General features: G+C 47.8%; 1 protein-coding gene across 1 annotated transcript in view; it reads right to left on the reverse strand.

Annotated features, from left to right (window-relative positions):
- Positions 1–220: 220 nt before the first annotated feature.
- Positions 221–17,074, reverse strand: part of LOC144126088 (eukaryotic initiation factor 4A-I-like) — a 34,769-nt gene continuing 17,915 nt past the window's right edge. Inside the window, exons 8-9 of the mRNA XM_077660015.1 lie at positions 15,786–15,955; positions 221–1,030 (exon numbers count right to left, since the gene is read on the reverse strand). Coding sequence (XP_077516141.1) covers positions 886–1,030; positions 15,786–15,955 — 315 coding nt within the window. The 3' untranslated portion in view covers positions 221–885. The remainder of the gene's footprint in view (positions 1,031–15,785; positions 15,956–17,074) is intronic.

The raw sequence follows: 17,074 nt of genomic DNA on the forward strand, positions 1-17,074 counted from the left end.
AGCAACAAGACAGTGGAAGGTGTACGGTATGTACAGAGAACAACACACTTCAAGCAGGGAACTGTCGCCCAGCTAGGCTACTATACAAAACTCACCCAGTAGGAGCACGGTCGCACACCAATTGTAGAAATTTAAAGAACAGATTTCCGGTATTGAGAATGAGGACACCTTTCACAAAGGACGACCCTTTCTCAAATGTGAAACAGTGGAAACGCAAAAGTCATGTTACACAGGAGAAAGAGATTCTCCCTTTACTTTTATTAACATAATTAGCATTTTTTATTTAGTTTTGTAGTCACCCAAGGCAACTTCAATGAAACACTTGCCTCATCAGAAAAAAAAAAAAATTCCTGGGACATGAATGAGGCAAGATAGGGGCTGACAGTATTCTGTCATGGCGAAGCCGCGATTTCCATGCGAGAATTTTCGAGCCCTTTAGAAGAACTGCATGGCTGACCACTGCTGGCACCATTTTGACAGATACATGTCAAGGGTAGCAAACAATGGCGAGACACTGGCACTGAAAGCAAGGAAAAAAAGCTACCAGCAACAGGCCAAATCAGATGCACAGTGCAGCAAAGTTTAAGGAATAAATTTTGAATGCCCAAAACAAGGGCTGTTGCTGGAGCTTTCTAAACTCAGGCCTCTACAAGCGCCAGTGTTTGCAGCCAATATTTCGCTGCCCCGAGTGTGCCGCCGACCAGCAGGCAATGCACATACCAAATGGGCATAGCTTTTGCCGAATTGCTGGCTTCCCACCCCACTTTTCTGTCCCATGCTTCAACTCCTCCCTCAATGTCCATCTGTTGCATGTGTGCCAATTCTGTAACTTCCACTCTGCCCAACCATTTCTGTGCACTCCAGCACTGTCACAGGGCCCCGACTCTAGATCAGGTCAGCCACGTTCATGGGCATTTCTTCAATCTCCGTGTTGTAAAATCCCTCAATGTCCTTCAGGGTGCGCTTGTCCTCCTCAGTGACAAAGTTGATGGCAACACCCTTACGACCAAACCGACCTCCTCGGCCGATTCTGGAAGGCAAGAGAGAAAAAAAAAGCAAGTTTAGCAAATGCACAGCATATGCAAAAAAAAAAAAAGCAAGGCTCAGAGCTCAGAGGACAAGTCTGAAGCAGGTCAAAGGCATGAGATTCACATGCCCATAAATATCAGGGATAACTGAACAATTGGATAACTGGAGAATTGACATGGGTGAGGACTGGGAGAGAAATAGCAAGTGAAACTAAACTGAATTCAATGCTGTCTTATAATGTGTACTTTCATGAACAGGGATGCAACCTGCTTTGGGAAAAAAAGACCCTTGCCCAGCTCAGAAGCATTTAGTGCACAGACATGCTCAATAGTATTGAATTCAATTCAACCAACCTGTGTGCACTTGGCCTAGTCACAACAGGCAAAACCATTTAATTAATAAAATTTGAAGTAAATGGGAAAATCCAACTCAATACAATAAAAGCTCGTTATAGGGAGAGGCTCCTCGAAACTTTTTTTTTATTATGTGTACCAGAGACTTCGAAATTCAGCCAATTAGAGACGTTTTTATGCAAATTTCAAATATGCAATTTGTTTTGGTGTAGCTGCTATAGTTCTCGAGTTATATTATACTGAATGACAAATTATAGCGATCTTTACGGGCACTTTTTTATGCACTAAACTTTCACAAAAGTTATTGTGCTATAGCTTATTTAGCTCTTTGTAGATCACAGAGTGCCAATATCTAGTCAAAAACGTGTTCAGTCATTGGAAGTGCGACAAAAGAAATTTGACACTTCAAAAATTGTTTTTTTTTTCAGTTCCCTGAAACAGCTTCGTACTATTGTAATTACTGACGACCGATAATGAAATTTCAAGTAGATATCGACATTCTACATACCTTCAAGAATATGTATGCCAAATTTCGTTAGTATACACCAATTCTAAGCCTACAAAATGCTTCCCGGAAGACACAAAAATATAAAAAAAAATTCAAAATGAGAAAAAATAGGTTTGAAAGTTTCAAAACATTCTATTCTTCAAAATGCAATTGTTTTCACATGAATCTTGGTCACACTCAAGAGCAGCTTTACATAGAGGACACAAAGTTTCTAGAATGCTCCCGCGCAGTAGCTCGGCCCTTCCCGGCTCCTACGGTTGGTCGCCTCGGTGCGAGCCCTTTTCACTGTGCTCTGAAGGTGCGCCCTTGCTTCTGCGGTTCGCTTCATGTTCATCTTTTTTATGTGCATGTAACCAGAATGGTCGCTGCATGTGGCCAACTCTTCTGGGGGAAGTACCCCAATCTCTTGTAGGACTTCTTCAAAGCCGGCACAGCCTTTATTATACCACAGCACGGCAATAGCCGTGGCTGTCTCCCTAGATGTCCGGGAAGCAAATTTTGTTTTTGGACACAGCAGCCATATACAGTAAAAGCTCGTTAATTCGAATTCCATAGGGCCGCCAGGCCAGTTCGAATTAACCAAAATTCGAACTAATGAAAGTGAGCAAAAATAAACGCGTTTGATGCCCAGAGGGCACGAAAAGCATTTATTTAGCAAAACTATCTGTTATCTTCTGCTTCTCTCTGAGGGCTACTGTAGTCACTCGGTCTTCTAGCGCGCGAATGCGACGCAGGGAGTCTTCTTCCCCCTCTTCAAAGCTGAAGAAAAGGCGCGCGACATTCAGCGCTCCCATAACTTCTGCCGCGGACGGACGCACGGGCTCTTGCTCCTTGTCGTGATTCAGCGGTCTCAATTTCCGGATACTTGGCTAATCGGAGCCTTTTTCTGTTGCTGGCGAAATCTTCGGCTTTGTAGGCATCCTCGATGGCCTTCCTATTTCGGACGTAGGCCGACAACGTGCTTGGTTAAATCCCGTGCTTTTTCGAGTTTTACACTTTGCTGGCCTTCCGTTCGTCCACCTCGCGTAAAATCGCCACTTTCTCCTTCACCGTCTTGGCGCAGTATTTCCCACACGAACACATCTCGCGGACACAAGCTCACAGCAAGCGGCGTGCAAAATGAGGGCTAAAACACTAAAACGTCGTTCCTCGAAGCAGTCTCGGATGGAAAGACTGGTTAATACTTGTTCCAGCACCCTAGCAGCGCCCCGATGGTTGTGCCATCTATCGTTCTGCCGTGAAAGCTTCCAACGATGGTTTTCAACAGCGGCGCGCAGTTCGAATTATGGGTGGCGGCGCCAATTTTTGAGTGAATTAACGAGCTGTTACGCACAGACTTCTATGCACTGCGGACCGGACCACGATAACTATTTAGAATTATCCAAAATTTCGAAGTAACGAGTTGTGAATTAACGAGCTTTCACTGTATACTAAAAAAAGCAGACGAAGCGAAGGCGACCTCGCAGTGGGCAGATATATTATTTAATGTGTGCCATCACGACATAAGCAAATGCGGAGTGGAGCACCCACGTCACATGCCGACTGACTCGGTAATTGCTTGCTAGCCAAATCCACATCACGCGTGAAGACAGACTCCGACCATACTCCGACTGCCGACGCGGGACTTGTAGGACCCGACAACATTTTGAGCTTTGGCACCGCTGCACGTGGTCGACAGTGGTGTGTGCTTCGTGGAATATAAGCACAAACCCGCTTCGCGTTGTTCATCTTCGAATTGTCAGAACATCCGCCGATTTCTCCCAGACGATAATCATAGCGCTCTGCGCTTTGGATGTGGACTGTGTAGCGTGCATCAACTGTTTGGTGATCGGACCGTCTGCTTAGCCTGCCCGCTCAGATGCCGCCTGCAGCCAAGAAGCGGAAAATTTGACTTTACAAGATAATGCTGCAATTATTGCCCAGGTTGAAAAGGGCAGGAAGAATATGAAGATCGCCAACAAATTTGGCATTGCATGCAGCCCACTATCCACAATTTTGAAGAACAAGGCCTCCATTCTCAGCGCGCTCGGAAATGGTGCAAGTGGAAGTGGTGACGGCTGCGGCATTCCCAGGTGTCAACAAGGCGGGATTTGCATGGTCTTGCGAATAGCGTGCAAGCTCAGACACAATAACTTCAAGGCGAGCCCCAACAGGTTGAGCTGTTTCAAAGCCCGCCACGACATAGTCGCCAAAGTCATCTCCGGGAGGCAGCAGCCGTCGACACAGCGACGTCATCGTGGCTGCTGACCAACCAAGAAGTATTGGACCAGTACAAGCCCTCATAGACATTTATAACGCGGATGAGACGGCTTTATTGTAAGAGATGCTTCCATCGAAGACCCTGGACTTAAAAGGACAGAAGTGCCACGGGGGAAAGCACAGCAAGTGGCGTGTTACGATTTTGCTGCTGTGCACATACATGGACGGCACAGATAAACGGCCGCTGCTAGAAATCGGCAGAAGCAAGAAGCTCCGCTGGGAAATTGTAAGCTGCCTGTCCAATACACCGCAAGCCTTAAGGGGTGACACGGCTCTTTGGCACTGAAAATCGGCCCAAAAATCAGATTTTCAATCTTTTAATTTTTGTGTTCCTCGCACCATTCCGCACCTGTATGCAAATTTTCATCATTATACCCCAAGTAATTAAGCTACAGCGATATAAAAATGCAGTACCACACCCACTGCCCTTTAAATTGTGGACAAACGACACCCAATTTCGATCGCCCGGCGCATCGAAACTACGCGCTCTACCGCCGCCATTTTGGCCTCGTTTGAAAGCGCGGGTTTTCGGCTTATTTCTTTTTCGAGCAGCAACCCAACCCCGTACATGCCACCTTCGCCAAAAAAAAAAATGAAAAAAAAAATATGTAAATAGCGGCACGCGCTGCTATTGGCCGGCTTAGGCACGTGATCAAAATGGTGTCGTCCGGTTGGTTCAGGCAAGCTAGCCATGGAAAGCGGATGCCTGGCGACGCCATTTTGTCTTTCTGCCGACCACGCTAGTGCAACGCGAGAAACATGCCAGGAGGTGTGACGAAGTACCGCTCTGTGCACAAGTTCGGGCGAAAGCGTGCAAAAGAAAAAAAACGTGTTAATGACGCGACTTTGTTGCATACTGTGCAACAAGCAAGCGCCAGTGGTATGAGATTGCGTGACGGTCACGTTGCGGGCGGCGACGCTTCTCCGTCTCCGCTGGATAACTGCGGTGTTCTTCGTGCCGATTGTAGTCGCGTACGAATTGATACCGCACCTGTCACTAACAGCGACATAACTCAAGCGAGTGCCCGTGAGCAGTCTACACTTGATCGACTGGAATCGACGCCGGCGACGGCACGACAGACCGCGCTGTTCGCCAATGCAAGTGGTGCGTCCGCTGGATCAGACGCACACGGAACAGCCTCCTATGCAATAATTGACCTCAGCATTGCGAACGTCCTCTTGGATGCCGTGCGGTGCAAAACGTGTCGCGGATGCATGAGGTTGATTACCAGCGACCAGAGCTATGGCCTCGCCGTGAAACTGATCGTGCTATGTGACAACTGTGGTGAGATTGCGGCCGAGTGGAACTCGCGGAGGGTTGACGGTGAGTAGTAGAACACGTTCTTGGGCAAGTTGGTTCATAGCTTGAGTGGATGAAGCGCACAAAAGACACGGCACATAGGCATGCGTGCGTGTATCCAATAAACAGTTGCAAGTAGCGCCTGTGTCGTGTCCGTCTTTGCCTATGTGCCGTGTCTTTTGTGCGCTTCATCCACTCAAGTTGACGGTGAGAAAAAGTGCAATCCTTTCGAGCTCAATATTCTTGCTAGTCGAGCAATGCTGTCGACCGGTAACGCCCAGACAGTAATGAACGATATCTTTTCGGCGATGGGATTGTCGCGGCGTGGCATGCACAACAAGACGTTTCAACGGCACTTGAAAAACACACTGCAACCTGCTGCTACTCGAGCAGCCGCGGCAGCTATGGCACAGGCCGCGCAGGCAGTGGCGAAGGTATATGACGACTTGTATTTGGACACGGGGAACATTGCCGTGTGTTAAGACGGCACATGGATGACGCGCGGGCACTCGTCACATATAGGAGTCGGTGCCGTAGTGGAACTCTTCACTGGTTATGTGCTCGATTATGTGGTGCTGTCAAACTTTTGTCTGGGCTGTGAAACTGGCCCAAAGCCGAACAGTGACGGCTATGAACTCTGGAGATCGCGCCACGAGTGCCAAAAGAACACGAACTGCAAGGCACGTTTAATGCCCTTCAAGATGCTAAAATCTATGGCTACAATGAAGTACCGTAAAAACCGGAATATAGGTCGAACTTTTTCTCAAAAAACCATGGTGAAAAGTCGACCCCCGTCTTATATACCGGTCATTGGCGGAAAAAATACGGAAGTCTTGCAACAATGGGTGACTGAAGTCAACAGCCTCCATCACCATCGCCATCAGCAGCAGTGCCACCATTTTGCGTTTCAGTAGATGCAAAGCGGAAGCTAACGGCAATTTACCGTCGCCTTCAAGAAAAACACGAGTACGAGGAAGCTCACGGGAACCTGGCGGCACAGCGCGAATTTAGAGTATCCGAAAAGAGCATTCAGTACTGGCGGAGGCAGAAGCTGCGCATTACAACTTGCAGCAACCAGAAGAAAACATCGTTTCGTGGGCAGACCGTAGTGTATCGAGAATAGGAAGGAAAGGTTGCGCTGCGAGCAAGATCGCTGCCTGTGACTGCCGAATGCATCGCGTGAAAGCGGCAGAGATCGCGCGTGCCTCTAGACTCACGAGGGCGCAATTCAAAGGCTCGCCATCCTGGTTGCGGTGATTCATGAAGAGGAGGGCTTTGCTCTACGGCGCCGTACTTGCCTGTGCCAGAAACAAACACGCGGGCCGATTGGTGCGCGATATTGTTAAAAAATTTGCCGTGTGTACATACAAGCAGCATTTAAATGAAATTAAATACTGTCACCATTGTGCAACCTCTCGAGTCGCATTTGTTTCAAAGTAAGGATGTCTTTCGGTACTTTTCCCATTGAAAAAGATCTTTTTCATTTTTAGAATTGGTTAGTTAGGGGGTCGACCTATATTCCAGTCCGACCTATAGTCCGGTTTTTACGGTAGTCAAGTAGGATTGCATAAACCATGTGCACAAGCGTATGGGAGCAGCTTTGCGCAACCTCTTGCAGAGGCACAAGGGTGCAGGAAAACAAAGTCTTGGTGGCAGAGGAAGGCCGACAGCTGGTCTAGTTGACAAGCTAGCTATATATTATGGCCGAACGCTAAGATCAAATGTAGGTAATGTGGATGCCATGCAGCGAGCCGTGATGGCGACATATTACCACATCACGTCTACTGATGACTGCTCCAATCACACTTTGTGTCCCACTGGTGAGCAGTCTTGGTGCCGCCACAATGCTGCAAAAGCAAAAGAGGAGCCCGAACCGAAGCATAAGTACAGTCTGCCAAGCGATGTGGCTGGAGCTCTTTTTCCCGTGTACAGTCGCTTATCAGAGAAGAGCCTGCTGCAGAGGTGCATTCGGGGGAAGACCCAGAATTCAAACGAGAGCTTCAATGCCGGCTGCAAGCATACAGCAACAGCAATTCTGCAAGAATGCAACGCGAAAATGCCAGCAACTGTCTCCAGGAGAGCTGAAGAAAAGGACTTGCGCCGTAACACGCGTTCTGCAAAGAAGCGGGCGGCTTCGCTTGGCTTTGCTAAAGCGAAAAAAAAAAAAAAGAAGCACCGCGACAGCATGCACCCTGAATAAGCTCCTGGTGCATTTTGAAAGCATGTGAAGGTCTTTGGGGTTTTCTTTCCTGATTAAATATGCTGTGAGGCTTGAGTGCTTCTCACAATCCCTCAATTTTGGTGGTGTTGCTTTTAAAGATTAATATCTCCGGTCTTGTTCTTGCTATTGCTATATTTTTTTTTTGCTAGAAAGGGAACCTTGTGAGTCACATGACACCAAGGTAAATGCAATGACCACAAGACAAAATTTACTGAGAAGGTTATCTGTCTTTGGTACCCAAATGGACCTTTCCTTTCAAAGGTTTCCTATTGCATAACTTAGGCTGAAATTGGCATAAGCCATTAATTTTTGCTTTATTTCACTTTCCACTAGTTCCTGATCATGTTGACATATCAATCATTGACATAATTTACATGTAGATACTGTGAAATGTTTTTTCTCGTTTTCTCAAAACTGCAATTTTCAGGGTTCTGCAATTTTGGAGGAGCGATATCTCAAACTATTTGTGCTATAGCTCTCATCCTTGTTCTGTAAGAAAGAAAAACTCTTGGACAGTGCATTAAGACCAAAATATGTTCAGTTATTACACGGCAACATTTACAAAATTATCAATCTTGGGTGCCAACTTGGGCTTTTTGTCACAAAAGTTTGACTAGGTGTAACTTTGGTTGAAATTATTCTAGCACATTAATTCGTGTCTTGTTGCACTCTATGATCCTTCTAGATCACTCTGGCAGGTCTATTCTCATCATGCCATAGAGTGTTTAGTAATTAGCTCACGTCCAAATGAGCAATATGAATTAGGTGAAATTTTGAAAACTATTTAATCTACAAGATAACTAATCAGGTATTTGAAATCAAATGTGAAAATATACAGATGGTGCAAGTTTCAACTAGATCCACCCATAAATAAGGAAAAAAGTTCTAAGAGGGGTGTCCCCCTTAAGGGGGGAAGCGGGGATCAGATCGCGATTTTCGCGAAAAAAAATCGATTTTTGAAAAGTACGCTTTTCAGAATCTACAGCATCATTTCTATCTTGTACTGAAATATTTCACCAAAAAGCAAACTCTAAGCACTAAAAATAAATATATTTGTCGGTGCCCGAAATCGCGAAAAAGTCGCAAAGTTCAAGGCGCGACTGCTCGGATTTCCTGCCACGGAGCGCCGCCGTTTTGGTATCGTTGGAAAGCCCGACCCTTCGGCTCTTTTTCCAAGCCCTTCCCTTCCTCCCCTGCCAGCCAGCAAGCGCACAAAAAAAGAAAAACCGGAGGGTGGCAGCACGGAGCAGCCAATGACTGCCGCGCCCCGATTGGCTCTGCGCCGCGGCGCATTATTAGGTGCCTCCTCATTGGCCGACGCCGCGGCATAATGGCGGTTGAGGCAAGGAGCGTCTGCTGGGAAGCCTTTCTGGCCTTTCCTTCTCTTGTGTTTCGAGGAGTTCGACCACGTGCAATGGATCCGCGCACGTCCGAAAAGTACCGGACGAAGCATGCCTACGGGAAGCGGAAACGCAAGCCCACGGAAACGCAAGGAAGAAGCGGCTATTGTCAGCAGGTGGTTCGGCCGAGCCAAGCGTCCGTTCAGAATCGGCGGAGTACGCGCCCAACGTACTGTGCGATCTCTCGCCCAACGTGCTGCGGGATCTTGCGCCTAGTCGAGCACCAGCCTGTGATAGCGAGACGAACCATGATCTTTTGCCGTCGAAGCGCGGGCGCAGTGTTACTGCACCGGTGACGATCGACATGCCAGTGAGTCTCGCCGTAGGCGAGCGTCCCACCATACGCGAGTGTCCCGTCGCAAGTTCGTCCAGCACAGATAACGGAGTGGGCTTGCAGCGGTCATCGCCGACCGACTGCAGAGCATCGGAGACGCGCTTCCGCGGTGAATCGTTCAACGCCGAGATGTCTCCGCAGCCAACAACCGCCAGTGAAGTCAGTCCCATGCCATCGACAAGTTCCGGCGCTTCGACGGTGCTGCAACGCGGGCGCACGCTCGACGCCGCGGATGCGCCGGCGGCCGTCCTTGCCGCTCATCGCAGTGTTGGCTGTTCGCCGAGTGAACGTCGCACTATTCAAGCTCACCTAAAAACACGATTTGTGTCCGCGGAAAGTGCAGAACTGCAAGCGTCGTGAGTTCGCGAATCGCTTCGCGCGGTTTCAGCAACGGAGCACAAGTTCGGGCTGACTGGCTCACAGGAAAATGCCATTCCCGCACCTCCAGAAGAGGAGTTTATGCTTGTTCAAGTTGCTGCTTTGAACTCGCTGATTGGTTCCACGCTTTGCCCAACTTGTCAGCAGCCCGGCCTAGCAGTGCACCGCGAGACTGAACTGGGGCTAGCTGTGAAGATGGTACTTTCATGCATTTCCTGTGGTACCCTACAGTCAGAGTGGTCCTCACAAAGGAAGAGCGGCTCTAGAGCTTTTGAGGTCAACATCAGAGCTATGCAAGCAATAAAAAGCATTGGGAAAGGACCAACTGCTCTTAATGACTTCTGGGCCACCATGAATGTCTCACATCGTGGGTTACACCACAAAACATATGATGAGCACCTCAAAAAACTTTCAAGCCTGCCCGCAACATCTTCAGGTGTACATTGAAATGGGGACATTTTCAAAGAACATCACAGTAGTTTATGATGGCACATGGTTGACACGCGGTCACAGCTCCCATACTGGCGTAGGCTGTATAATTGAATTCCATACAGGACTTGTGTTGGACTGCGTAGTTCTGTCCAACTTCTGCCTTGGGTGCAGCCGACAGCCAGCAGAAAGTAACCCCCATTATGCTGAATGGAAGCAGCAACACCAGCGCCAGAAAAACAATGATGTGAATTCTGGAAGAATGGAGGTTGAGGCTGCACTACAACTCTTAAGGCACTACTTCTCTTTGGTAGCCAAGACAAAGAAAGGAGAGCCACTTGGTGGAAAGGGGGGCCTGACACAGCAGCTCATCAAAAAACTGACGAACTACTATGGCCTTGCTCTGCGGAACCATTCAGAAGTCGAGGAAATGCAAAGGGCAGTAATGGCAACATACTACCACATCACATCAACAGATGGTGAGCCCCATCATGAGCTGTGTCCCCCTGGCCCCCTTAGCTGGTGCAACCACCGATCAGCTGAGGCAGAAGGGCAGCCAGCACCAGCTCACAAGTACAAGCTTTCAGCTAAAGTTGCTGAAGCACTTCTGCCTGTGTACCAGCGCCTCTCAGACCCTCAGTTGCTGGCCCGGTGCAAAGGAGGCAAAACTCAAAACGCGGCTGAGAGACTCCATTCAGTGATATGGTCATTAATATCAAAAGACCAGCATGCCTCACTGTTTGCTGTGGAAACAGCAGTGCACGAGGCAATTTCAAGGTACAACTCGGGCAGTCTGAAAGCTTATTCAGACCTGTGCACAACATTGGGCCTGCGCCCTGGTGCCCTCTCTCTTCAGCGGGCTGTCGAGAAAGATTCCCAGCGAATGAAGAAAGCACACAAAGTCCATTTCCTGAAAGGACAGAGGGCTAAGAAGTCTCCTGCTGCCAAGGACACCAAATTTTACAACGCAGGAGCATTCTAGACAGTGTGTGCCGGTATGGAACTTTGAGGCTTGTTTTCTCAAAAGTTTGTTTTGGGCTTATCACCTCGCTTGTGGAAAGCATAGCACGGCAATGGGAGCTCGGATTTTAATCCCGTTTGTTTTGTTGCAATTGCTGAAGTGTGCCTTATGTCAAGACAGTCTCAGATTTACCATTTAGGCTCACCATTTCTTATTACACAATAATTGGAGCATGATACATTCTAAACATAAAGAGAAGGTGCATACTGTGTCGTTTAGAAGAAGAGCAGAGAAATTTAAAAGGAAATTAAAAGAATCTTGACTTAGACTATACTTCTTAGTAACTATTAAAAACATTTACAGACCCATAACCCATTTTGCTGTCACGCTAGGCTTTCCACGAGCAAGCAACATGTGAGCAATATATAAATAATGATAAAATCAAAACTACTGAAGATATTATTGTGAAACTTTGTAGCTGTCTGTTTGAGGCTATTTCAAACCTATCTGCCAAATTTCATCACTCAAGTTAAAAAATAAAAAAGTTTGTTCCGATCCCCTCATCCCCCCTTAAGTCATGAATGCCAGCATGCAAAAGGCCGGCAGGTCGGTCTGCCTTTTTCTAGACAATTGTAGCACCCATCACGTTGAGGTGGAGCTCACAAACGTGCGGGTAATTCTTCCCCCCCAAACTGCACTTCCGTTTGAACTCATATTTTCTAGCGCTTAGTGAACACAAGGGACAAGAACACAAATACACAAGTACACAGGACGGCGTCATTCGTAGCGTCAAGTGCGCCTACAGGGAGAGGCTGGTCCAGCGTCTGCTCCTGAACCTCCAGCTCAAGCGTCACACAGACGTGGACATGTTCATGGTGCTTGAGATGGTGGCTGCCGCATGGGTTGCGATACGTCCTGTCACGACTGCCAATTTCGTCAAGCATGCCAGTTTGTCACACAGCAGGCATCGTGCACTCATCCAGCGGCGCCAGATTTGCCCGAAGGCGCACTCGACGACGTTGCTGACAGCGCAGTGCCGCCATCGCTGTCTAACGCATGGGGTGAACTTTGTGCCGTGGCAAACGAAGTCCCAGGTGGCCTCAGCGTCGAATTCGTTCACGCGGATGAAGACGTTGTCGTGCATGAGCAGATGGCCGATGAAGCCATCATAAGTAACGTGTGTGAAACTGACGACACCGATGATCAAATACCAAAACATCAAAAGAAGACGAACACACAGGACGTGTTAGACGCCTTGGGCACACTGCGTTCGTTTTTCGGTGAGCACGACGACGATATTGCTATGGGCCATTTTTTGCAATGCGAAGGCAGAGCTTTCAAATTGCTGCAGGGCAAGGTTCGACAAAGCAAGCTTACCGACTTTTTGCAATAAATTTGCTTTCCATTTTCTTGTCTTTTCTGTCTCATTCTCGCATCACCGTAATTCCCGCAGAAGCGAAATTTTTTGCTTCCCCCCGCGATTTCGTTGTTGCAGGTTTCAACTGTATTATATTTGGGTTCGTATTATATGCGGGTTTTTACGGTAATTCTCAATTCGCAGAACTTAAAATTTTCTGCCACAGGAAGTTTGAGGCCCTAGCACAGCTTTTTTTGTACTACAGTCGAACCCGGATATATCGAACCCGCATATTTCGAATTATTGGCTATATCGAACACACAGATTACCCCCTTGAAAATACTATGTAAAAGTATAGGACAATTGCGTAGTATATCGAATTCCATTTTCGTTGGACATTCGATATATCGAACGGCGCGCTGCGCCGCGCCCCTGGAAGGTGCGCTTTTCCCAAAGACATTCGTGTCCGGTCCTGAGAGGTAAACTTTTCCGCAGAGTCAGTCAGCAGGCTCCTCCTCTGCGCATGCGCGGCCGTCGCCTAGCGACGGAGACGGAGAGCCTTTCCCCCGTTCTTGCGCCCCACCGGCGCGAGCTCTCTCGCTCCTCCTCTACCGCCGGCGTGTGCATTGGGCAAGGGCATTGGAGCTCATCGAAGAGAGCGCGCGGCATGGAGACGCGGCAACGTTTCCAAGCCACGCTTCCTGGGAAAAGGGAGAGAGAGAGAGTGAAGGGTCGGCACGGTCGCTCGTGGGCCAGGGGAGACGAGAGAGCCAGAGAGGGCTCAAAAAACGAACATAGCGCCTTCGACGGCCGATCTTTTTCCCCGCTCTCTTCTTTCTTTTCCCTTTGTCGTTCCTTCGCAGCCCCGTTGACTGTCGCTCGAACAGGCTTCGCTCGGACTGCTCCATCTGCACATCGTGCGTGTTGTTGTGCGTACCTCTGTTTCAACGTGCCGTGTGTGATTGCAGTCATCTGGTGAGCTATGGCATCTGCGGACATAAAAAAGAGGAAGAATCTGGACTTTGCAAGAAAGCTTGAAGTAATCCGGCGTGTCGAGAATGGAGAAAAGAAGTCCTCCGTGGCAGACGCATTCGGCATTCCGCGGAGTACTTTAAGTACGTTGTTAAAGAACAAGCAGGACATCAAGCTTAAAGCAGGTGAGGAAAGTCGCTCGGGAGCGTGTCGTGTGCGCCCTGCTGCTTTTGACAAAGTGGAGAAGGCACTCTACACGTGGTTTCTTGAAATCCGAGCGAAAAATATTCCCGTGGATGGCCCGACCTTAATCGAAAAGGCCAAATGGTTTGCTACGGCTCTTGGCGAAGATAACTTTTGCGGTGGCACTGGATGGCTGCAACGGTTTAAAAACCGCCACGGCATTGTAGGAAAGGCCATTTCAGGCGAAAGTGGGGCTGTCAGCAGCCAGGAGATGCAGCAGTGGCTTTCTGAGGAGTGGCCGAAGATCACTGAGAAGTTTTCGCCTGCAGAAATCTTTAATGCAGACGAAACTGGTCTCTTTTGGCAAATGTTGCCGAATAAGACACTCGCTCTTCGTGGAACCACATGCCACGGTGGTAAAATGAGCAAAGTGCGTGTGTCGGTGCTGCTTGCAGCCAACATGGACGGCTCGTGCAAGCTACGGCCATTCGTGATCGGGAAGAGCAAGTCACCGCGCTGCTTCAAGAACTGTAAACAGCTTCCCGTCCGCTACGGCTGTAATAGGAAGGCCTGGATGACACGTCAACTTTTTGTTGAATGGCTGCAGGCTTGGGACGCTGAGTTGGGCAAGTTGGGCCGCCGAGTTTGCCTTCTGGTAGACAACTGTTCGGCCCATCAAACAACTTGCAAGCTGCAGCACATCGAATTGAAGTTTCTCCTGCCGAACACCACAGCGAGACTGCAGCCCCTCGACCAGGGTATCATAAAGGCATTCAAGGTAGGCTATCGGAAGCGACTTATTCAACGGCTCCTCATAAACCTCCGCATGGGAACCGATCTCAAGATTGACCTGCTTGGCGCGATCCAGATGATTACCGGCGCTTGGGGCGACGTGAAGCAGGCCACAGTAACCAACTGTTTTGGCAAGGCAGGCCTTGAAGTGGCTAGAGATGAATGTCCGGAAGCTTCAGATGACGATGAGTGCTTGGAGGACGCGTTCCGCGACTTGTCCAATTTTTCCGGCACCGTCCCGCCCGAAGTTACTGTTGATGACTTCATTAACGCTGACAGCAAAGTTCAAGCGGTAGCCGACCTCGCTGATGAGGACATTGTGGCCGGAATAGCTGGCGTTCAAGACAGTGATTCCAGCGACAACGAGGGCAACTGTGTTTTTGAAGAAACGCGTCCGTGCACAGCCACTGAACTGGCGTCAGCGTTCAGCCTGATTCGGCGCTGTTGCGGCGAAATGGAAGGCACTGGGCTCTCGCACCTAGACAGTCTCGAGAAGATTGAAACTAGTGTTTTAAACTTCATTTCCCAGAAGAAAAAGCAGCCCAAAATTAGTGATTTTTTTTCCGTGAAATAAAGCGCTTTCATATTGTGTGCACATGCTATGTGATTCGCGGCTGTTCCAATTGGTAAGCCACAATTTTTTATGATCGCGAGTGCTTTTTTGGCCTATATCTGTATATCGAATTTTCGCTATATCGAACTATTTTCCGATCCCCGTCGAATTCGATATATCCGGGTTCGACTGTACTGCTTAGTGCATGCTTTTTGCACATTTGTACCAACTATGCATTAGGATGGTTCCACTGTAGTACAGCAGCCCACAGGTCTTGTCAACAGTTCCGACTTTGTTGACGACCAGCCATGCACCCCACAGGGACAAGTATTAATTCACTACCAATAAATATAGACTCCGATGAATAAAACAGCTCTTTACTAAAAACAGATGCTAGCAAAACTGTGAAGATAGTTTCCCCAACCAAATGTTCTCTTTCGACCTAACAAACTCGAGCAAGCATCACTGTCGCAACCAACAGACTCTTCACTGCTTTGATGGGCTTGGTTATTTGTTCCTCATTGTTGCCACTAAAATTAATGGCACACTCTGTTGATCAAGGTGGCCGCCAGAAAAAGTGCAAGATGGGGCACGCGATCGCATTAAAAATGGGATAGCAGCAGCTGCCGCAGCTTGGATGATGCTGTCATGATGTATAGAGATGTGGGTTTCTCTTAAACCTAGGATTCAATTACAGAGAACATACACTGGGCATGCCAAGCAGAAAAGAAAGCAGACAGTGTAAACATTGCTCACCTGTGTATGTAGTTCTCCCTGTTAGTGGGCAGGTCAAAGTTGATGACCAAGGACACTTGCTGAACGTCAATGCCCCGAGCAAGCAGGTCAGTCGTGATCAGCACTCGACTTGAGCCCGAACGGAACTCTCGCATGATCACATCTCGTTCCTTTTGGCCCATATCTCCGTGCTACACAAAATTTATGGCGAAAACCAGTCACAAAGCTGATCCCACAAAAATTTGCATACATCAGAAATAAAGCAATGCCACAACTCTCGCGCTTTTAAACTGCAGCGTTACATTTCTGATGGCCGAAAATGGAAAAAGGGCCATTCAAGCTGTTTTCCACTGCTGAAAGGAATCAGCCTGCAAACACACAATTCCCTGAAAATTTCGTAGTTGTAACTTTGATATTAAATAATTACTTTTAAGACCAGCTTCCCATCCCCCCTAAGAGGGGATGCAGCTTTCAGCAACTTTATTTTCTGATGTAAGCACATGAAATCTTTTTGTGCACATTAGAAATAACTTTACGACTACACTCAAAATTTCGTCATTATATCCACAGAAAATTGTTTTCTAACATATAACAAATAAATGCCACTTTTTTTTTTTTCAGATTCGAGGGCCAGTTCTTGGGGTGCGGCCCATACACACGATGTGCAAAAGAAATTTTTTTAAAGTAAAAAACCCCAGTCAAGGAATGAGCATTTATTCTACGTTCAATCGTCACTCGCGGAGTCTTCCAACTCCCGAACCGGCTCTGTGCCCTGGTGCATGAACATCCCACAAGAAGTCGTGCTGCATGTCCTTTGTCAAATGCCACCCTTACATGCTTTTATATGGCATATCAGACTTAGAGAAAAACGCAGATTAATCGAGCATTTCCTCGAAATCCACAGCCGCCACACTTCACGAAAACATCTATATAGGGTACCTCTCGATTTCAGCAACAATATTTCAGGACAAGCATAAAAAGCGAATCATGCAAGTGGACAAAATCAAACCCCGCTACAACAAACGCTGCGACAGTGAAATTTCCGCCACAAGAAAGTATTTCAGATTACCATACAAGGCAATGCAATTAAACTCCCTGACAAGGAATATTTTCCGGGGCGAGGTTCCGCTTAAATGAAATTTTTCCAAGTAAGCGGCTGAATTTTTTTTTTCCGCATCCACACGTGCCCGTATCCCATTAGATTTCACCAAAAATGGGCACAGAAGACAGTGCACTTTCAATAGTGCAGCTGACATTCCTTGCAGAATCGGAATTTATGTGTAGTCATGTGCGCATAAAGATACGATGCA

This window comes from Amblyomma americanum, chromosome 3 (genome assembly GCF_052857255.1).
Source record: "Amblyomma americanum isolate KBUSLIRL-KWMA chromosome 3, ASM5285725v1, whole genome shotgun sequence".
In the NCBI taxonomy this organism is placed as follows: domain Eukaryota; kingdom Metazoa; phylum Arthropoda; class Arachnida; order Ixodida; family Ixodidae; genus Amblyomma; species Amblyomma americanum.